Source organism: Ranitomeya imitator, chromosome 1 (assembly GCF_032444005.1).
Source record: "Ranitomeya imitator isolate aRanImi1 chromosome 1, aRanImi1.pri, whole genome shotgun sequence".
Lineage (NCBI taxonomy): Eukaryota > Metazoa > Chordata > Amphibia > Anura > Dendrobatidae > Ranitomeya > Ranitomeya imitator.
Genome location: NC_091282.1, coordinates 252,688,804 through 252,711,545, shown reverse-complemented (window position 1 = coordinate 252,711,545; position 22,742 = coordinate 252,688,804). Strand labels below are relative to the sequence as shown.

At 45.7% G+C, this 22,742-nt stretch overlaps 1 protein-coding gene across 4 annotated transcripts in view; it reads left to right on the top strand.

The window, feature by feature from the left end:
* Positions 1-1,941, top strand: part of RSRC2 (arginine and serine rich coiled-coil 2) — a 47,509-nt gene extending 45,568 nt beyond the window's left edge. For 3 of the 4 annotated variants that reach the window (XM_069755654.1, XM_069755648.1, XM_069755658.1), the window contains one exon: positions 1,275-1,941. In XM_069755654.1, coding sequence (XP_069611755.1) covers positions 1,275-1,454 — 180 coding nt within the window. In that variant the 3' untranslated portion in view covers positions 1,455-1,941. The remainder of the gene's footprint in view (positions 1-1,274) is intronic. The other variant, XM_069755656.1, reaches the window with a different exon arrangement.
* Positions 1,942-22,742: the final 20,801 nt, after the last annotated feature.

The following is a 22,742-nucleotide window of genomic DNA, read 5'->3' as shown; positions in this document are numbered from 1 at the left end:
CGAGCCCTGCAAAATGACCTCCAGCAGGCCACAAATGTGCATGTGTCTGCACAAACGGTTAGAAATAGACTCCTTGAGGATGGTGTGAGTGCCCGACGTCCACAGATGATGGTTGTGCTCACAGCCCAACACCGTACAGGACGCTTGGCATTATCCACAGAAGACCAGGATTGGCAAATTCGCCACTGGCGCCCTGTTCTCACTGAACACATGTGACGGAGTTTGGAGCCGCTATGGAGAGCGATCTGCCTGCAACATCCTTCAGCTTGACCGATTTGACAGTGGGTCAGTAATGGTGTGGGGTGGCATTACTTTGGAGGGCCGCACAGCCTTCAATGTGCTTGCCAGAGGTAGCCTGACTGCCATTAGGTACCGAGATGAGATCCTCAGACCCCTTGTGAGACCATATGCTGGTGCAGTTGGCCCTGGGTTCCTCCTAATGCAGGGCAATGCCAGGCTTCATGTGGCTGGAGGGTGTCAGCAGTTCCTGCAAGATGAAGTCATTGAAGCTATGAACTGGCCCGCCTGTTCCCCAGACCTGAATCAGATTGAACACATCTGGGACATCATGTCTTGCACCATCCACCAACGTCACGTTGCACCACAGACTGTCCAGGAGTTGGCTGATGCTTTAGTCCAGGTCTGGGAGGAGATCCCTCAGGAGACCATCGGCCACCTCATCAGGAGCATTCCCAAGCATTGTAGGAAGGTTATACAGGCACGTGGAGGCCACACACACACTACCGAGCATCATTTCCTTGTCTTGAGGCATTTCCACTGAAGTTGGATCAGCCTGTAACTTCTTTTTCCACTTTGATTTTGAGCATCATTCCAACTCCAGACCTCCGTGGGATTACTTGTGATTTACGTTGCTCATTTTTAGGTTTTATCGTTCTCAACACATTCCACTATGTAATTAATAAAGATTTACAACTGGAATATTTCATTCAGTGATATCTAGGTTGTGGGATTTTAGTGTTCCCTTCATTTCTTGGAACAGTGTATATCTTTCCTGTATCTAAGTGCTAGTACAAACACTTAAACAGTAAAATAACAGCTTTGTTATAGAAAAAAATAACAATAATCAATAATAATATAACTGTTCCTGTGCCCACACAAAACTAATAAAGTATATACACACAAAGAACAGTGAATCAGATGCATGAAGTCTCTCTCTCTCTCTCTCTCTCTCATCTTATTGTAGAGTAGTTTAGTATTACAGCATTGCAGTTCCTACCATGTGAAATCTATATAATGATGTTGTCTTTTACTAGAGTGAAGAAGAAGCTGGAACAAGTGCTGTGGAGTCAGAAAATTTCCAGACCATGAAGCAACAGGAAGAAGTTTTTAGAAACCTAGATGCTCAATATGAAATGGCAAGATCACAAACCCATACACAAAGGGGCATGGGCTTGGGCTTTACATCATCGATGAGAGGAATGGATGCAGTCTAGAAGAATAGGCTTGTCCACTTCTTGGAACTTTTCAATAGTTCATGTTCTTGTAACCAAAAAGCTAGATCTCTATTCTAGCTTGCATGGATGTTGCATTGACTTTAACTTATTACGAAAATCATTTTTGTAAATATCAGTGATACTGGTGTTAGTTATATCAGATTTGGTCTATTTCCATTTAACGACAATAAAACATTTTGTTTTACTATTTGGACAACTAAATGAACATAAAGCTTTGAATATCAATTTCCTGCTGTGTGACTACTAATGCAGGTCTGATATCATTACTAACTACACAAATGTTCAGAAAAATTTCCACAAGCAAAATTTGTGCCAGAAAAATTCTGGATGCTAATAAAGATGTTTATTACAGTGTCTTAGGTATGTTTACATTTTGTTTAGATGTTTTCTGTCAGATAGCATTTGTTTCAGTACACTTCTGTTCTATACACTTGTAAATTTAGATGATAAAAAGGCCTTCATAAAAGCTGTTTGTTTCCTTTTTTCATACAAATATATAATTAGCGTGTATATATGCCTATATATACACCACGTGTACACTTATTTATACAATCTCACGGGGGGGGGGGGGGTGCGCGTGCACTAACAAACAATACATCCTTCATACCATACTTGTGTTTTAGGTTAATCTTGTTTAGTTAACAGACTCTGGTTTGCTAAGGTGCTTGTCACTTATTAAAATTAATTCTGCCCATGCATTCTATTGCCAGATTATTCTACTCTATAAACAAGCAAAAAAGATTGTTGGAGGAGAATAAACAAACATCAAAAAGCTATAGTGCTTTTTTTTTTTTTTATTATTATTATTATTATTATAGCGCCATTTATTCCATGGCGCTTTACATGTGAGGAGGGGTATACATAATAAAACAAGTACAATAATCTTGAAAAATACAAGTCACAACTGGTACAGGAGGAGAGAGGACCCTGCCCGCGAGGGCTCACAATCTACAAGGGATGGGTGAGGATACAGTAGGTGAGGGTAGAGCTGGCCGTGCAGCGGTTTGGTCAATCGGTGGTTACTGCAGGTTGTAGGCTTGTCGGAAGAGGTGGGTCTTCAGGTTCTTTTTGAAGGTTTCGATGGTAGGCGAGAGTCTGATATGTTGTGGTAGAGCATTCCAGAGTAGGGGGGATGCACGAGAGAAATCTTGTATGCGATTGTGGGAAGAGGAGATAATAGGGGAGTAGAGAAGGAGATCTTGTGAGGATCGGAGGTTGCGTGCAGGAAAGTACCGGGAGACGAGGTCACAGATGTATGGAGGAGACAGGTTGTGGATGGCTTTATATGTCATGGTTAGGCTTTTGTACTGGAGTCTCTGGGTGATGGGGAGCCAGTGCAGGGATTGACAGAGGGGAGAGGCCGGGGAATAGCGGGGGGACAGGTGGATTAGTCGGGCAGCAGAGTTTAGAATAGATTGGAGGGGTGCAAGAGTGTTAGAGGGGAGGCCACAGAGCAGGAGGTTACAGTAGTCAAGGCGGGAGATGATGAGGGCATGGACTAGGGTTTTTGCAGATTCTTGGTTTAGGAATGTGCGGATCCGTGAAATATTTTTGAGTTGGAGGCGGCAGGAAGTGGAAAGGGTTTGGATATGTGGTTTAAAGGAGAGATCAGTGTCAAGGATTACCCCAAGACAGCGGGCTTGTGGGACTGGGGAGAGTGGGCAGCCGTTTACTGTAATGGATAGGTTCGTTGGGGAGATCGCGTGAGATGGGGGAAAGATGATGAATTCTGTTTTGTCCATGTTAAGTTTTAGAAATCTAGTGGAGAAGAAGGATGAAATAGCAGACAGACATTGAGGGATTCTGGTTAGTAGGGAGGTGATATCTGGTCCAGAGATGTAGATCTGTGTGTCGTCAGCATAGAGATGATACTGAAAGCCGTGAGATTCTATGAGCTGTCCCAGGCCAAAGGTGTAGATGGAGAAGAGCAGGGGTCCTAGAACTGAACCTTGCGGGACTCAGATAGGGGGCGAGGTGAGGAGGTGGTGTGTGAGTGGGAGACGCTGAATGTACGGTCAGTTAGGTATGATGAGATCCAGGATAGGGCCAATTCTGTGATGCCAAGGGATGAGAGGGTCTGCAGCAGCAGGGAATGGTCCACTGTGTCAAAGGCAGAGGACAGGTCCAGGAGGAGGAGGACAGAGTAGTGTCGCTTGCTCTTGGCGGTTAATAGGTCATTGGTGACCTTAGTTAGGGCAGTTTCAGTGGAGTGGTGTGACCGGAAGCCTGATTGAAAGCGGTCGAAGAAGGAGCAGGAAGATAGATGGGAGGACAGTTTAATATGGACATGTTGTTCCAGTAGTTTTGAGGCAAAGGGGAGAAGTGATATAGGGCGATAGCTAGATACAGAGGATGGGTCAAGAGAGGGCTTTTTGAGGATAGGTGTGATTGTGGCATGTTTAAAGCTTGAGGGGAAAATGCCAGTTGTTAGTGATAGGTTAAAGAGATGGGTTAGGGTTGGGATGAAGACTGTGGTGAGGTTTGGGATGAAGTGGGATGGGAGTGGGTCAAGTGCACAGGTGGTGAGATGCGATCTTGAGAGTAGAGTGGAGAGTCCGTCTTCTGTAATGGTGGAGAAGTTGGTTTTGGAGGTGGAGGGCTGGGTAGTTGGGAGGAAGGGTTCTGGGGGTTGTTTACTAAAATTGTCTCTGATGTTCTCAATTTTCTGCTTGAAAAATGAGGCGAAGTCTTCAGCTGAGATGAGTGGGGAGGGAGGAGGTGCTGGGGGACGGAGGAGAGAGTTGAAGGTGTTGAATAACTGTTTGGGGTTGTGAGACAGGGAGGATATGAGAGATGAGAAGTAGGTTTGTTTTGCTGTGGCGAGCATGGTTTTGAAAGCAGTGAGGGACTGTTTGAATGCGATGAAGTGCTCGATGGAGTGGGATCTTTTCCATCTGCGCTCAGCAGCGCTGGAAGCTCGCCTCAGTTCTTTTGTCATGCTGGTGTGCCAGGGTTGTCTGTTGATTTTGCGAGCTTTGGTATGTGTGAGAGGGGCAAGAGATTCCAAAGCTGCAGCTATTGTGGTGTTATATAGAGTGGCAGCATCATCCGCATTGTGTAGGGAGCTTATGTCTGTGAGAGGGAGGAGGGATTCAGAGAGTGAGTGAAGATCAAGGTGTTTAAGATTTCTGCGAGGGTGTGAGAGTTTGTGGGGTGGGGGTTGTAGACAAGGAGTGGAAAGGGAAGAGAATGTAAGTAGGTTGTGGTCAGAAAGAGGAAGAGGTGAGTTTGAGAGGTTAGATAGGGAGCAGAGGCGGGTGAGAATGAGGTCCAGTGTGTGACCATCTTTGTGGGTGGCTGTAGAAGACCATTGAGTGAGGCCAAAGGAGGAAGTGAGAGATAGAAGTTTAGTGGCAGCTGAGAGGGAAGTGTCAATGGGGATGTTGAAGTCGCCCATGATGATAGTGGGGATGTCAGCGGCGAGGAAGTGGAGTAGCCAGGTGGTGAAGTGGTCGAAGAAGGTGGTGGCTGGCCCTGGGGGACGGTAGATGACAGCCAGTTGGAGGGGGAGTAGATGCGCACAGAGTGCACCTCAAAGGAAGGGAGGATAACAGAGGGTGGCAGTGGGATTGGGGTGAAGGAGCAGTTATCTGACAGGAGAAAACCAACTCCTCCGCCATGCTTGCTGCTGGGGCGGGGTGTGTGAGAAAGGTGGAAGCCACCGTAAGAGAGTGCCGCAGGGGAGGCTGTGTCAGAAGGGGTGAGCCAGGTTTCAGTGATGCCGAGGAAGGAGAGTTTGTTATTGATAAAGAGGTCATGGATAAATGGAAGTTTATTGCAGACAGAGCGTGCGTTCCATAGTGCTCCAGATAGGGAAATTGGGGGAGTGGGGGCAGGATGAATGGGTATGAGGTTACTGTGGTTGCGAGGACGTGTAGAGGATCGTGGCAGGGGATTAGAAATGAGTGTGGGGATGTGATGAGGAGGGCCAGGATTTGGGGATATGTCGCCAGCAATGAGGAGCAGCAGACAGAGCGTTAGGTGTGAGCTGGATAGGTCATGATGTGGCCGTGTGTGCCTGGCGAGAAAGGATTGTATGTGGAGGAATAGTTCTGTGGAGGAGGTGAGATGACTGGGGAGGATGGAGGGAGAAATGACTAGTTCTTTACTGGGTGGAGGGACTACAGGAGATAGGAAGAAATAGAGTAGTATGGGGGTGAATGTGAAAAGAAACCGAAACATTATAGTGGTTTTCTATTCCTTTACCTTCCAGTCAATTCCAGTCCAATTCTAGTCTAATTCATAGCAATTTAAAAATGCAATTTCTAAGATGGTCAGACACGTCTGGTCAGACTCATGGCTATGAATTTATGGGCACCTAAGGGCTCACAGCTGAGAGGGAGGATGTGGGCGTGTGTGTCTAGAGCACATGTTCACAGTTAAGCCAGGTCATAAAGAGGGGGGTGGGGTAGATGGCCACTCAGGTATGCAAGCAAGAAGCAAGGGAAGTGAAATACGAATGGATAGAAAACAATGGGTAAGCAAAGCATACCAGGTGGGAATTATATGCAGTTCACATAAACACACATTGCAGGAAAGGCAGAGTAGATGGACAGCAGCATACCAGGTGGGAATTATATGCAGTTCACATAAACACACATTATTATACCCTCAATAAGGCAAGGAACCTTCCATGCCCCCAGACCCGCCAGCAGTTATCTGTATATGTAAATGCCCTGCCTAACAGTCCCTTTATTACAATTTCTAAAGATCTTTTTGCGTAATGTATTTCTAAAGTCTGTTTATGATATGTAAATGAGACCTTTATCGCTTCATTGTTGGATACAGTAAACCATGGGTGCTGCTACTACGAGGCTGACACTATGCATAAGAAGCTCCTCTTAATTTATTATTATTATTATACATTTTCATAGCGCCATTTATTCCATGGCGCTTTACATGTGAATACGGGGCAAATATAGACAAATACATTAAACATGAGCAGATAACAAGGCACACGAGTACATAAGGAGGAAGGACCCTGCCCGCGAGGGCTCACAGTCTGCAGGGGGTGGGTGAGGATACACTAGGAGAGGGAAGAGCTGGCTAATTATGGCTCTTAAGCAGTGTATACCCACGAACTGGCACGCATCTAATTAGTTTTAGCTTCCTGTCTGTAGGAGGTGGAAACTGGGCTGCACTCAGCTTCAATTCAACCTTAAGTAAGTTCTTTCTCCTACGCCTCATTGGGGGACACAGGACCATGGGTGTTATGCTGCTGCCACTAGAGGACACTAAGTTAACACGTAAAGAATAGCTCCTCTCCTGCAGTATACACCCACCTGCTGGCTCTAAGTGAACCTTAGTGTCTGTAGGAGGCACTTGGGTCTGCTTTCAGACCCCACCATTTTTATTTTCATTTTTTGTTTATTCTATTTTTACCCTTCGCCACGACAGCACCCACTTTGAGAGAGGGACCCGCCCATAGGAACAGGAAACCTACAGAGATAAAAAGGGCGGTCCCCCTCTCCTACTCAGTTGGTTTCCTGTTCCTATCGGAAATCCCTGGAATACCTACAGATGGAGGTGGTTGGAGCACCTCCGCTTTTTCTTACCTGAGCCTATGCACCCGCCTGTGTGGTTCTCTTGGTGACAGCAGGGGCTGTGGCATCAGAAGCAGCGGCGGGGTAGCCACTGCATGCAGCCTCCCCCCCTCGTCTGGGTACTGGCCGGCAGGTTCCGGGTGTGGAAGTCCGGCCTTCGGAGGGAGTGTGTGCATGGGGCGCCGGTTCCGGCTGTACTAGGAGCGGCGCCGACCCTGATGCGCAAGTAAGTCTGCGCTTCTTCATTGAACCGGAGGTGGTTGGAGCACTTCTGGTTCGCGGTGGGCGGCGCGCTGCTGGGAGCCGCGCGATTCCAATGAGAGGCCGTGACGCAGAGCTGGTGCTCAGTATGTCGTTCCCGGCAGATAGCTTCCACTGGCAGTGGAACGCGATAGCGCTGACAAAAGCAGCGCTAAGGGTTCAAAGTCATCGGCTAAAAAGAGTGGTCGTTCCATGGATGGATCTGACACTCATAGAAGTAAATCAAGGAGTACGGATACAGCTCTACTCAGACCCCGCACAGTGTCTCCTCCTCCAAGACCGGTATGATAATGGAAATGATGGCTTCACTGGGTGAGTGTTACATCCTCTACCTATAAGCTGATCCCTTCCTTCTCTGATCTCCCCTAGGCTAAGAAGACCAATAAATCTAAACATAAAGAGTGTGCTCTGTGCACGCAGCCCTTACCTGACACATATCCTAAAAGGTTGTGTCAGTCCTGTATAAGCCAAACCTTACAGGATGAGGCGGCTGTTACGGCCACAAATATTAGAGCCATAATACGGCAAGAAATACAGTCTCTGGGATCAGAGTCCTTAAAAAAGCATGATAGTAAACGCCTGTCTCCAGTTCAGAATCTGAAGAGAGCTTAATTCGATCATCCAACACCTCAGGATCATCTCCTAGTTCCTCTGAAGATGAAGGTGGAGCATGTTTTCCCGTTGAAAGCATTGACAACCTTATAAAATCCATTAGAAATACTATGGGGTGCCCAGACACTAAAGGAGTCAAATCTGCTGAAGATATTATGTTTGCAGGTCTGGGTCATAAAAAGAGACGAGCTTTTCCAGTAGTCTCTGCCATCAAGGACCTGGTAAAGAAAGAATGGGACAAACGGGAAGGGGTTTCTCCCGTCCTCTTCTAAGAGACGTTACCCCTTTAGTGATGAGGACTTAGCGGTATGGTCCAAAGTCCCAAAAGTTGATGCAGCTGTGGCATCCACCTCGAAACAGTCATCTCTCCCTGTGGAGGATGCAGGAATCTTACTAGATCCCTTAGACCGCAAAACAGAAGCTCTCCTGAAAAGATCATGGGAGACGAATACAGGAGCTTTCAAACCAGCTATATCAGGCACGTGCACAGCCAGGTCACTATTAGTCTGGGTAGACCAGCTGGAGCAACAAGTAAAGAGCAGGGTCTCAAGAGATAAAATTCTCCAAACTTTGCCACTGATTAAAAGTGCCGCAGCATTCTTAGCTGACGCTTCAGCGGACTCCCTCCGTTTAGCAGCGAGGTCAGCAGGTCTGGTCAATGCAGCTCGTCGTGCCCTTTGGCTCAAAGGATGGAAGGGAGATGCACAATCAAAGACCAGATTATGTTCAATCCCATGCCAGGGTGAGTTCTTGTTTGGGAAGGTCCTGGATGACCTACTTAACAAGGCAGGAGAGAGAAGGAGAGTTTTCCCTAAACAGTTTCTTCCTTCTTACAGGAGAGCGTTTAGAAGACGGCCATTTAACAGGAGGAGGCCGTATGAGCCACAAAAAGACCACTGGGAATCAAAAGAAACCAAACCGAAAGGTGCCTTATATAGTTACCCCGAAACATCTAGGCGGGGGCGATACTATCAGTAATGAGATCCCAGTTGGTGGCAGACTGAAGTTTTTTTTATCATAAATGGGAAAATATAACATCAAATCAATGGATCCTCCGTCTAATAAAATCTGGACTAAGATTAGATTTCTTTAAATTACCACAGGATAACTTTGTAGTAACATCACTAAAAGCGCCGGAACAACAAGAAGCGCTTCAGTTAGTTCTGAGCCTTTTGGCTAAGAGTGTTCTCATCGAAGTACCAAAGAGTCAGGAAGGGAGGGGATTTTATTCCCCTTTATTTCTGGTTCCGAAACCAGATGGTACTTTTCGTACTATAATTAATCTAAAGAAGCTAAATTCTTTTTTGCATGAGCATACCTTTTAAGATGGAATCAATAAGACCAACCATAAAACTTGTTTCCTAGGTGCTTTATGGCAGGTCTGGATTTAAAGGATGCATATTACCATCTTCCAATCCATGCAGACCACCAACAATATCTCAGAGTGGCGGTAAACCTACAAGGCCGGGTCCGTCACTTCCAGTTTACGTTCATGCCATTCGGCCTTTCTATGGCTCCTCGGATTTTCACGAAAGTCATGCTAGAGGTGATGGCCTATCTACGTCATCAGGACACGCTAATTGTGCCCTATTTAAATGATTTCCAAATAATTGGTAATTCAGCATCTCAGTGTGAAGAACGCTTGTCTAATACCATTTCATCATTACAGGCTCTAGGCTGGATTGTAAACTTCAAAAAATCAAGGCTGCATCCAGAAACTTCAGTCCTTCCTAGGACTAGTCTTGGACTCTGTAAGTCAAAAATGTCTCTTACCAGAATCCAAAAAATCAACCATAATTTCAAAAGTCACTACAGCAAGATCTAGTCCTCATATGTCCCTTAGAGATGCCATGTCTCTCTTGGGTTCACTCTCCTGCATTCCTGCGGTTCAATGGGCCCAATACCATACTAGGGCTTTACAACACCAGATACTCCATGCTCAGTCATATTGCCAGGAGCATCTAAATACAAAAATTACCTTATCTGATGATGTGCTTCAATCACTTCTTTGGTGGTTAAATAAGGACCATTTGTCCAGAGGAGTCTCATGGACAATTAGGTCCTCTAAATTACTCACTACTGACGCAGGCCCAGAGGGGTGGGGAGCCCATCTGGATCAAAATATAGCCCAAGGTCGCTGGAATTCTTTAGAGATTCAGCAGTCTTCCAACTGGAAAGAACTAAATGCAGTATATTATGCTTTGAAATTTTTCCTTCCCCAGCTTTGTGGTTTTTATGTCAAGATCCGATCGGACAACACAACTGTCGTCGCATATTTAAATCGGCAAGGCGGAACGCGATCGGGAAGTCTGATGTGTTCAGCGGCAGACATATTCGATCTAGCAGAACCCAATTTCCTTTCTCTCATGGCTGTTCATATCAGAGGAGTAGAAAACTCAAAGGCTGACTTCCTAAGTCGTCACATGCTCCGCCAGGGAGAATGGACCCTCAATCCTCGCATATTCAGAAACAGTGGACATATGGGGTCTTCCGCAAATAGATTTGTTTGCAACCAGGAGCAACAGGCAGGTGCCAATGTTTGCATCCCTGAATCTGGCAGATCATCCAGATATAGTAGACTCACTCCAGTATCCTTGGAATTACGATCTAGCCTACGCCTTCCCACCAATGATGCTAATTCCATTGGTGGTCAAGAAGATAAGAGAAGAAAAATCGAGGGTGATTCTGATAGCCCCATTTTGGCCGAAGAGGCCCTGGTTCTCCTGTCTTCGAGCGATGTCAGTTTGCGATCCATGGATTCTGCTAATGACACCAGACCTACTGTCTCAAGGTCCATTCTACCATCCACAAGTAAAGTGCCTCCACCTCACGGCGTGGAACTTGAGAGGCAGATATTAACTTTGAGAGGGTTCTCTCAAGAGCTAATCAACACACTACTGTTAAGCAGAAAAAAATCTACAACTATAATATATAGTAGAATATGGAGAAAATTCCTCGACTTTTATACAAAACCTTTTTCTAGCAACGTTCCTATTAAAGCCATCCTTTAATTTTTACAAAGAGGCATGTGTCAAGGTGAAAATATATATCTTTATACTCTTTTGTACTTTTATATATTCTTATGCTGTGAAACAATAAGTTTTTCTCTTTCCTTGCTAAATGCAAATTGAACTGTATTTAAGATGGCTGCCAGTATTCACCTTTGCCCCACTTTCACTCGGCTGAAGAAACAAGTTACACATTCCAGAAGCCAAGTATCATTTCTCTGGAATTCGAAACTTAACAAGATGTGGACAAAGAAAGATTCATCAGATGACGTCAGAGCCAACCAGAAGGACTGAATACTAGATACATTGCTTAAACCCTGCCTATCCCCGCCCTCTGCACACCTTCCCCCAATAGATCATGTAATGTTGTGTATCAGGAAATAAAGTTCAGTTGTTGCTATGACGTTACACACGAGCATGCAATGAGTTTGAACTAGCATTGTGTCTGACTCATTCTTATCCGGTACCAACATGCTTTTATTCTGATTTGGAATGACTGGTGAAGGAAGGGTATTGTCGTGACGACCCCAACAATTTGGCGCCCAACGTGGGGCATGGCCCGCGATCCGAGACCCCCTGGACCCATGCCTGGACGTCCGTGGACGACACCTGTAGTGGCTGACCTCGAGGACTGATCACCCTCCAAACACGGTAAGTGGAGATCACATACTATGTATGTGTCACACTTGCTAGTGTTTCAGCCGTTATTGGTTAGTCTGTGGTCTCCTTGGGTCTGAGGAGTGACCGGTCGAGTGGTGAGACCGAGCGCGATCCCGTGCCACGCTTCGAACCAGCAACTGAGAGACGTCGCACTCTGCGCGTCCTCGTGTACACCACACCTCCTCCACCGGTCATTGTACTCCATTCAACCACCCTACCCGTGACTGTTGCCTAGTAGTGATAGAGTGAAAGATTGAGGAAGTTTGTAGATTGGGGGCGGCTTTGAGAAGGGATAGGAGACGCAGCCTCTGTGATATTGTCCAGATAGGTAATTAAGACGTCCCGAGAGGGGACCACCTGTTTTTCTGTGGAGGGCTCTCACTAGGAGACCGCCTCTTAACGTTTAGAATATTGTGACAGGGTAGACTGTTAATCACTGGTGTTCAGAGGTTAGGGACAGCACGTCGAACGCGAGGCTCCGTGTTTTTTTTTGTTGGGAAACCAGTGTTGTTACCGCTGTCAGCGGCCTACTGCAGAAGGGCGTAGTATTCTGTGAGTCATGTTGCGTCTCTTATGGCAGAAGAAGTCCGTGCCCCACGAGTTAAGTGAGGATGCTGTGGAAGTCAAGACAATAGTAGAGTCACGGGAGGGCAAGAAGGCAGTCAAGAATGTTGAAAGAGAAAGGATTGTTAGAACAAGTGCAAGCTCATCTGCGAGTTGCGCGAGGTTTAAAGAAAGAGGTTGATGGAGAGGGAGGATGAGAGGATGCAGAGCCCGTGTTTGGCTATAAAATATCTCAATCATTAGTTTTTCTAAGGTGTTTTGGTATATGAGTTGTGTGAAGGTTTTGTAGAAATGAATTAAGTGAGAATTGCTGTATTCCGCTACTCTGTGTGGTTTTCTGAGACACCCGATGGGAGGGGGGAGTCAAATAGCTGTGTTGTTGTTTTTCTTCTTTTGTGTTGAGGAATGCTGTATATTCTTATCTCTGTGTTTATAGCCGATGGGAGGGGTGAACCCTTGCGCAAATTGTTTTTTTTTTATTTCTCTTTGTGCTGTGGGCCAGAGAAAGGGGGGCCAGCTGCGCTGAAGAATACGGAGTTGTGTATATTCTGTCCTTGGTTCAGTACGCGCTGAGTCCAGAAGAACTTAACCTATTCTGTATCAGCAGCTGCAGCGATCTTTACTCGCTCTCTAATCCCCCTCCCCCCACCACAGCTGCAAGGACACAGCTCGCAGCTCGCTTCCTTATCAGTGGCCCAAGAAGCAGAAGACTTCAGCTCCAGCTCCCCCTCCCTTACACAAATCCAGTGTCATATTCCAATATCCATTTTAACCCTGTGTCTGGAAATCTTCCTTGCCATGTTAATTCTCAGACCAAGACAAGACAGATGGACTTGTAAATATTGCGGTCAGACAAACCCAGACTGGAGAAATACTTGTATAATCTGTGTTGCAACCCAACCTAAGTGAATTACACTGATTCCTGTCCAGATAAGATCACATGTAGTGATATAAGAAGCTGACACAGGATTGTGGGTAGTGGGGACATTAACTTTTGGGAGTAAGCTGACAGTAATCCTTTTGGGAAGGAGCTGTAGACCAGCATGTCATGTCACCCCCAACCGGTCATCTAGTCACCCCCACCACCAGAGAATCAACCACATCAGGTAGTGTAAGACAGATACAGGAGTATTATCCCTGGAAGCCCTCTGACTAGCTAGCTACGCTAAAATAATTGCCTGACCCTGAGAACAAACCTTTCCCATTATACAGACAAAGACAATATGATGGACGTATAAGTGCACCTGAGCAGACCTAGAGAGTTGGTGAGCCAAGATGATAGTGAGATGGTATTTATGTTATATAACCCCTATGTAGATGAGTATAATGAGATATGTATCTTACACGCCCTTTCCCGATCAGTTTGAAAAAAAAATAAAATGGGGATAGTGTCTCTAACCCTGGCAGTTAGAATATCCTTATGTCACGCTGCTTCAGTATGTGGGTAATTTTTTTGTTGTGTGCACGGACAGAGCCGGAAGCCATTGTTGCCACTGTTAGTTTTCGCAAGTATCTGGCAGATCTGAACTGTCGGGTTTTGGCCTCGAAACTTCGGTTCTGCCTTGGTCAAGTGATATTTTTGGGTCACTGTCTCCTTCAGGGTGCCAGACACCTCACAGAAGAAAGAAAAATAGCCGTCAGCTACAAAGGATGAGACTGAGCTCCAGCGTTTCCTTGGACTATGTACTTATTGTGTCAGTGGATACCGGACACATCCCACATAATGCTACCTCTCTACAAGACCTTGAAAGACTGTTCAAGATATGCTGATGATTTTGGCAGATTCCACACTGGATACACTGTTACTACGGAAGATACTGTATTGCCCGGAGCTGCACTCTCTCCCTCCTTGTCAGGACAAGAAGCAGAACGTCAGGATCTGTCTACTGCATGTGTTCTGGCCAAAGACAGGCGGGCTGATATATACACGGACTCACAGTATGCATTTGGTATTGCTCATGATTTCGGAGCCCTATGAGCCAATCGAGGATTTGTTACTACTGCCGGGACTCCAGTGAAGAATGCTGAAGCTGTTAAAACCCTCATGGACTCAATCGAATTACCTACCCAGGTGGCCATTATCAAAGTTAAGGAGCATGGTACTATGGAACAGTCCACAGACTGGTGGTAACGCCTTTGCGGATATGCAAGCAAAAGCCGCTGCTCTCCGTTGAACAGACCATATCAGCTATGGTGACCACACGCTCTCAGCGTAAACAGTTACAAGAAACACTGACTCTACAGGAACCCGATGATCTACGACAGACTGAGGTTTTCTGCCGGACCCCGCAAGACCGCTTAATGACGATGCAGAGAATGTCTCCAAAGGAAGAAGTGAAGCAGTGGAAAGCTGATGGAGCACGTATGGACAATGGTCGCTGGAAAAAGGACCAACTTGTGTGTCTCCCTAAGCGGATGTACCCTGCTATTGCCACGTGGGCGCATGGGCCCACACATCGAGGTGTCTGTCAGACCTGCAATCCCGGTCAACTTCAACGTGTACCCCCGAAGCACCTTGCTAAGCCCGACTATCCTTTCCAAAGGCTCCAGGTGGACCTTATCACGTTGCCTAAGTCTGGAAGGTATGACTATTGTCTGGTGGTTGTCGATATGTTCTCCAGTTGGCCAGAAGCATTCCCTGTTACCAACGTGACTGCAAAGACCACAGCAAAGAAACTGGTGATGGAAGTTATATGCAGATATAGTGTTCCAGAAGTTGTCGAAAGTGACCAAGACCCGGCCCTTTTCTTCTCATGTGTATCAGGAGGTTCTGACAATGCTTGGATCCACTGTAGCCCTCCATACTCCGTACCATCCACAATCTAGTAGGAAAGTTAAGAGGCTGAACGGCACGCTGAAGGGACAATTGACCAAATTGATGCAGGAGACTACGGCTCCATGGCCAGGGCTCTTACACATTTGTACTACCCCTATTGCAAAACATGGCCTGTCCCCATATGAGATATTGTTTGGTGCTAGGTTCTCAGTTGTAAATTTTCAGTCTCAGTAGTTGTCAGAAGAAACTGACCTTGCTGTTCAATATGTTATTCAGCTTAGTAAAAAATGTTGCTAACACCCATGTTTTAGTTTCTTTTTCCCTTCCAGATTCAGCAGAAACTGATATTGGTCACAACTTGAAGTCTGGTGGTCTTATGGTCGTGAAAAGCTATGTCAGTAAAACTTGAAGGAAAGAGCACCTGGATCTACGCTTCACACTGCAAAAGAGACCGAACCAGCACTTAGTCACAGTGGTGATTGAAGAGAGATGTTGCTGTTGTTTTTGGTCCTGGGGCTGGGGGCCATCTTCGCCCCTACCTCCCCGGCCCCTATTGTAAATAAGAATTCCGGTGCCACTATTCTCTGGGTAAATCTAACGGCCCCAGTAAATATCTGGAGATTTGATTTTTGTGATATAGTCAAGTGCCCCGAGACTCAACGGGTGGTAGAGGGAATCATCCAGTATTATATATGTGTTAGAAGTTTTCTCCATAGAAACACAAACAGCCCCAATGAAAAATTTATGGTTAGAATGGGTAAGATACAATGTACGAGTCCAAAATATCTCTGTAGGATGTATTGCTTGTGCTGCAGAGAATACACATCTATACACACATGCATTGTTTTTTCCTGATGACAATACCACTACCTGTGTTATGAATCTGTTGAAGGGTTTAAAGCCCACTGATTGCTCAGATTATGTCCCACTAATTCATGAAGAACCCACACTAAAGGTCCCAGGAGGGATAACCGTATTAGCTGATAATTATACCTGCTATAATTCCCATGACACTACAGGTACACCAGTAGGAGTCTTCGAGACGGGTTTCTGCAAAGAGAACAGTTCCCTAGATACTGACTTGTTAGCTAATCATACACAGTATATGTACGATATTTATTGGTTATGTGGAGATGGTAAGCTCCGTCCTAGGTTGCCTAATACCTGGACAGGTCAATGCACCCTTGTTAAACTAGCTATGCAGTTCAAGATTTTACTTTGGGATCCAGAGACACCTGATGAATATACCAGAAAGAGGAGAAGTCTCGATCAGCTCCACATGAGTTATGAAGAAGATCTATTGGTATATGTCGATGGCATTGGAGTGCCAAGGGGGGTGCCTGACCAATTTAAAGCCCAGAACCAGATCTGTGCTAGCTTTGCATCTTTAATCCACAAGTGCAGATTAATAAAAATGTTGATTGGATCAATTACATATATTACAGTGAACAAAGGTTTGTCAATTTTACCTGCGATGCCTTCCAAGGTATAGTTGAGGAATTGGGCCCTAACACTAGAATGATCCTCCAAAACCGACTAGCCCTTGATATGATCTTAGCTGAGAAAGGAGGAGTCTGTGGGATGGTGGGAGAGGAATGTTGTACCTATATCCCTCAGAACTCTGGGGTAAATGGAAAGACCATGATAGCCCTTAAAAAAGATAAATGGGTTAGCAGCAGAATTAAAAATTAATGCTGAAGTAGACATATCTTTCTTTTCCGGCTGGTTGGGTGGGCTCAAAGGATTCCTCCAACAAGCTTGTCTAGTACTGATTGCTCTTCTTGTAGTTGGATCGATAATCCTCTGTTGTGTTATTCCCCTGTATAAAAAGGTTATCACTGAGGCAACTCCGACTGGCACCTTCCTCAACCAAGAAGTAGACCCACTAGAGTACAATGGCACTGATCCAGGGGAAATCCCTAAGTATGTCCCCCTCAAGATGTTAGACAAAACCCGGGGGCGTGGCCTGACTTCTGATGGTGCAGGTTGCATAGTGTGGGAGCTCCATTCCCAGGACTCATAAAGCGGCACACAGCAGTGCACAGACGGTGCTTTCTCCTCCAGAACTCCCCACTCCTGCTCCTTACCGTTCGGTGAGTGTATGGGGAAATCTAAAGCCGGCGCAGGGGACCCTTCCAGGCGCATTGTGGACTTTTTTGCAGCCACCCCTCAGCAGCCTCAGAGGCCCAAGATGGCGCCGCTTTCTCCTAGATCCTCCAGAGCTGCACGCCGAGGCTCTCAGTCTTCTGCCTCAAGCACAGCAGTGGCTGATCTCTCAGAGGCTCCAGTTACAGCAACGCTGCTCAGAGACATGCTTGGTGACCTCCGTACCTCCCTGCAGGAGGATATGCGTTCCATGATGGCAGAGCTCAGGGGGGAGGTGGAGGAGCTGGGAGGCCGCACGGATCATCTTGAAAATAAAATGTCCGAACTGGTAGCTTCTCACAATGATTTGTGGGAAGCTCATGATAACCTGCAGCTGCTTGTTACCAAAACTCATGCTAAAACCCTGGATTTGGAAGACAGATCCAGGAGAAATAATGTGAAACTAAGAGGCATTGCTGAATCAATTGGGGCTGATGATCTCAGAACCTTTCTACAAGACTTTGTCATATCTGTTCTCCCACTTTATTCCAAAGATGACGTTGTGATCGACCGTATTCATCGGATCCCTAAACCCTCAGGCCTTGACCCTGCGGTACCCAGAGATGTACTAGCTCGCATCCATTTTTTTGTTAAAGGAGGAATTTCTGCAAGCACTAAGATCGAAGCCGTCGCTACCTGAACGATTTGCTACCATTGCAGTTTTCCCTGATCTGTCTCCAGGAACTCTAGCCCTCCGCAGGGCTTTTGCACCATACACCTCAATCCTGAGGGAAAAGGGTATATTATACCGCTGGGGTTTCCCCACCGAACTTTGCATTTGTAAAGACGGTTCATTTACCACGTGCCTATCCCCGTCGCAAGCAGCCAAGACCCTGTCCCAATGGGGTTTTGACCCTCCTGCGCCCACTCCTGCCTCTGCTTCCACCAAACCTGAAGGATCTGGTCCCCGGAGACGCCGTATTACCCCTGACTGGAAGGTCGCCTGAAATGTCTATTTTAACCATTTCCTGGCTGGAAGAATTTATTTTTTCCTTTTTCCCACTCAGTTCTAGTTCTCGTTTTTTTTTTTTTTTTTTCTCTTCTTTTTGCTTGCTGAGTTTTTTGCTGAGGCTGGTTCCTGGCAGGACTCCGCTCAGCATATTGCCCCATTGGTGAACTGTTTTCTATTTTCACCTCGGACTCAGGATTTCCCTGGATGTTCCCTTGTTTAAATGTTTGGATTTTGTATGTTTGTTTTTCCCTTCTCCCCCTTCCCTCCCTCTCCCCCCTCCTTTTCCTCTTCCCCCCCCCCCTCGTCGCAGATGGAGTTTGCGAGGTATCCCACGACATGTTTATGCTTTTTTTGTGGGTAATGGGTTTGCATATCTTCTTCAGCAAATTGTGTAACATATTACAATGAGTGTTTCTTTATATTCTATTAATGTTAACGGCCTCAACTCCCCTGGTAAGAGATCGATTGTCTGGCGTCAGCTCGCTAAATCCAAACACGATATTATATGCTTACAGGAGACTCATTTACTAGAACGGGACAATATAAGAATGTATTCGAATCTATACCCCCACCAATTTTTTGCAAATGGGAAGACCAAAAAGGCTGGGGTGGCAATTTTTTTTAGCAAGGCTAACTCTTTCCAGCTAATTAGTTCTACAGCCGTCCCTGCGGGCAGATACATTATAATTTTATGTTTAATCAACAATACCCCTTACACCATTGCCTCTGTGTATGGCCCAAATTTTGGTCAGGTTAAATTTCTAAATAATTTATTTCAAATCTTAGGTAATTATCAGCATGGTCATAAATTAGTTGCCGGAGACTTCAACATTCCAGTATCCAAGAATCTAGACTGTTCATCGTCGGCCGTGGCCAGGGGTGATGCGGCCCAGCTGATTAGCTCCTACAATTTACACGATATCTGGAGATATCTCCATTGTAATGAGAGAGACTACACATTTTGGTCCCCTCGTCACGGTTCTTACAGTAGAATTGATTATATTTTAGTAGATGATGTCGCTCTCCCCCACTGCATGTCTGCAAATATAGGTAATATCACTTGGTCTGATCATGCTCCTGTGTCAGTCTCCCTAGAAGACCCTATTGCAATCAGACCCCCTTCACACTGGCGCCTTAATGACCACCTTCTCTCTGAGCAAGCGAACTTTACACTAATTGAAAACTCTTTGCAGGAATTCTTTGCCTTTAATGACTCGGCGGATGTGCGTGAGGACTCCCTCTGGTTCGCTCACAAGGCAGTGGCTCGTGGCCTTTTCATTAAGATGGCTGCGACAGCTAAACGCAAGTATAACTTAAATCTTCAATCTGCCTTGGCTGAAGTGGCCCGGCTGGAGTCTTGCCACAAAGCCTGCCCCTCCCCTCAATTATTTTCCAATCTTTCTGATGCACGCCTGCGCCTTCGCCAGCTCCTCCTCCATAGAGCAGAAAATTCGCTCAGGAAATCGAAAGCCAAATTTTACTCCATGGGTGACAGGGCAGGCGCCTTACTAGCTAAACGCGTTAAAAAAAAAGAAGCCCAAACCAAAATTGCTTATCTTCTTAAGTCAGATGGTTCTCGGATTTACAACCCAATTCATATTGCTGAAGAATTTGCCTCATACTACTCCTCATTATATAACCTAGATTCTGACGTAAATACTCCTCAACCTTCTCAGGACTCAACGCTTTTTTGAATAAAGCGAATCTCCCCACTGTTAATCCGGAGCAGTTGTCGCTCTTTAACGGCCCTATAGAAGCAATTGAAATCTCCCAAATAATCAAAGAGGCCAAAAAACGCTCTGCCCCGGGTCCAGACGGCTTTTCCTTCTCATACTACTCTCATTTTCTCACTATCCTCTCTCCTTTTCTCATTCGTTTATTTAACTACTGGCGCTCTATGGGTACTATTGAGAGAGAGGGTCTGGAGGCTTGTATTTCGACACTTCCTAAACCTGGGAAACCTATGACCTCTCCTGGCAATTTTCGTCCCATCGCCCTTTTAAATTGCGATGTAAAAATATATGCTAAGGTCTGGGCCAATAGGTTATTATCGGTGCTCCCATCCTTGGTTCACTCAGACCAGGTTGGGTTTGTCCCGGGTAGGCAAACTAGAGATGGTACGAGACGCTTGATCGACCTGCTGGATGTGGTGGAGAGGCGGAGCCTCCCCAGTGTGTTCCTATCTCTTGATGCGGAAAAGGCGTTCGATCGGGTGCACTGGGGCTATATAGCATCTACTTTGCACAAATTTGGTCTTACTGGCCAGATTTTTTCAGCTATTATGGCTTTGTATTCCAATCCTTGTGCCTCAGTTCGCTCAGCTGGCTTTAAATCCCGTATATTTTCTATTTCAAATGGGACCCGGCAGGGTTGCCCCCTCTCCCCCATCATCTTTGCTTTAGTCATGGAGCCCCTGGCGGCTGTGGTGAGGCAATGCCCTGACATTAGGGGGGTAATGGTGGAAAGTCAGGAACACAAAATTGGCCTCTACGCCGACGATGTGGTGTTGTCTTGCTCTGCTCCTCTACAGTCACTATCTGCAGTGTCTTCCATTCTTACCCAATTTGCTGAAGCCTCCTATTATAAGCTAAATCTGTCCAAGTCCACAATTTTTCCCCTATTTATCTCTTCCTCTCTCCAACTTCAAATCCAAAATATTTACCCTTTTATATGGTCTCCGCTCGGATTCACTTATCTAGGTATTCAAATTACCCATATTAAAAACATTGTTCGCCTTAACTGTGATTCAACCCTCCACGAAATTAAAAAAGAAATTGACCAGCTTGCCTGCTCTCATCTATCCTGGATGGCTAGGATACAAACGTTTAAGATGTTAATTCTCCCTAAACTTATATATCTTTTTAGATGCCTCCCCTTCGCTATCCCCTCTAAGTACCTCTCTGCTTTTCAAGCAATTATTGACCGTTTTATTTGGAATAACAAGCCACATAGAATAAAACGCTCTCTAATGTCTCTCCCATATGCCAGGGGAGGTCTTGGTGCCCCTAATATCCACCTTTACCACAAAGCTGCTCTCCTAGACCCCCTTAAGATTTGGTGGGAGGGGAACTCCTCCCTCCAGTGGTTCCATATTGAGTCGTGCTTTGCCCCTAGGGGTTCCCTCAAACTGTTGCTGGAGATCTGTTTGCTCCAGCCGCCCAGTCGGAGCTCCCCTCTTAAAACAATTTGCTCTGCCACTAAGGTCTGGACAAGTCTCTGCCCTACTTACCTCCCTTTTATATTTGACTACGTCTCTATTCAAGCATTAGAATACGCAATAGATGGTTTGTCTCTCTCTGCCTGGGGGGACTGCGGAATACACCGAGTGAATGATCTCTATAATGAGTCGGGCCTGAGATCATTTGCGGACCTCACTGCTCGCTATAACTTGCCTCCTAGGGCTTTTTTTCAGTATTTCCAAATTCGTAGCCTCCTTAAACATTGTAACTCCTTCGGTGTGGCCGTCTCCCCCCTGGGTATGGAGACCCCAATCCACAGATTTTTCAGACCAAACACGTGGATTGATCATGGCATTTCCATCATTTATAAATCCCTCCTCTCCCATGATTTCTCTGAGAGACTCCCATTTATGTCCACTTGGGAGGGTGCCCTTGCATTCGAGGCTTCCCCGGAGGATTGGAGCATGGCTATGCTGCATCCTTCCAAATTCTCTTCGTGTCTTGGTCACCTCGAACAAAGCAAAAAAATTCAGCTCCTATGGTACTTCACTCCTGTTAAATTAGCTAAATTTTATCCCTCCTCTTCCCCATTATGCTGGAAAAATTGTGGTGTTTCTGGTTCGCTGGCTCATGTATGGTGGAGTTGCCCTAGTGTGCAAATATTTTGGCGTCAGGTTGAAGCGATTCTTTCAGAGGTGACCCATCTTCCTATCAACCTAACTGGCCCTCTAGCAGTATTGGGTATATCTCTCTTGGACTTCCCATCTTCCCTTCAACCCATTATTTCTAATATTCTTGTGGCGGCCCGACAATGTATTGCAAAGCATTGGAAATCTTCTAATATTCCCTCCAGACCTGAATTGATATCCAAAATTAATCTGCACTTTAGTTATGAGTCGATTACTGCGGACTGTCTTGCAAAAAAGAATAAGGTCCTTACGTGGTGGGACCCTTGGGTCTCCTCACCCTTTATTTCCTCGCCTGACCACCATCCCCCTTCTTCTGCCAGCTGACTCAATTGTTTGATATCATAGCTATGTATGCGCCCATGTATTGTAATTTTTTTTTGTTTCATTCTTGATCGTGGATATTTACATTTATGTCTGCCTCTTCCCCTCCCCCTTCCTCCCCCTTTTTCCTTCCCATGTTGCATTTTAATTGTACTCTGTTTTCTCAATAAAAATTGAATGGTTAAAAAAAAAAAAAAAAGATGTTAGACAAAACCCCTTATTCTCAGATGATGTTAAGAGATTTAGTTTAGGGACAGCAGGAGAACACCATGTGAAGCTAGTGAAGGGTTCAGCTGCCTGGAGGCCTCTCACAAGGGGAGAGCTTCTGAGGTGTCTGGATGAAGAAATCCACCTCCCCTTTCCCCATCACATGGACAGTCTCGAAGGATCTTTCTTTTTAGGGAAAAACTTAGTGTTTAGGGGGGATTGTCAAGGTGAAAATATATATCTTTATACTGTTTTGTACTTTTATATATTATGCTGTGAAACAATAAGTTTTTCTCTTTCCTTGCTAAATGCAAATTTAACTGTATTTAAGATGGTTGCCAGTATTCACC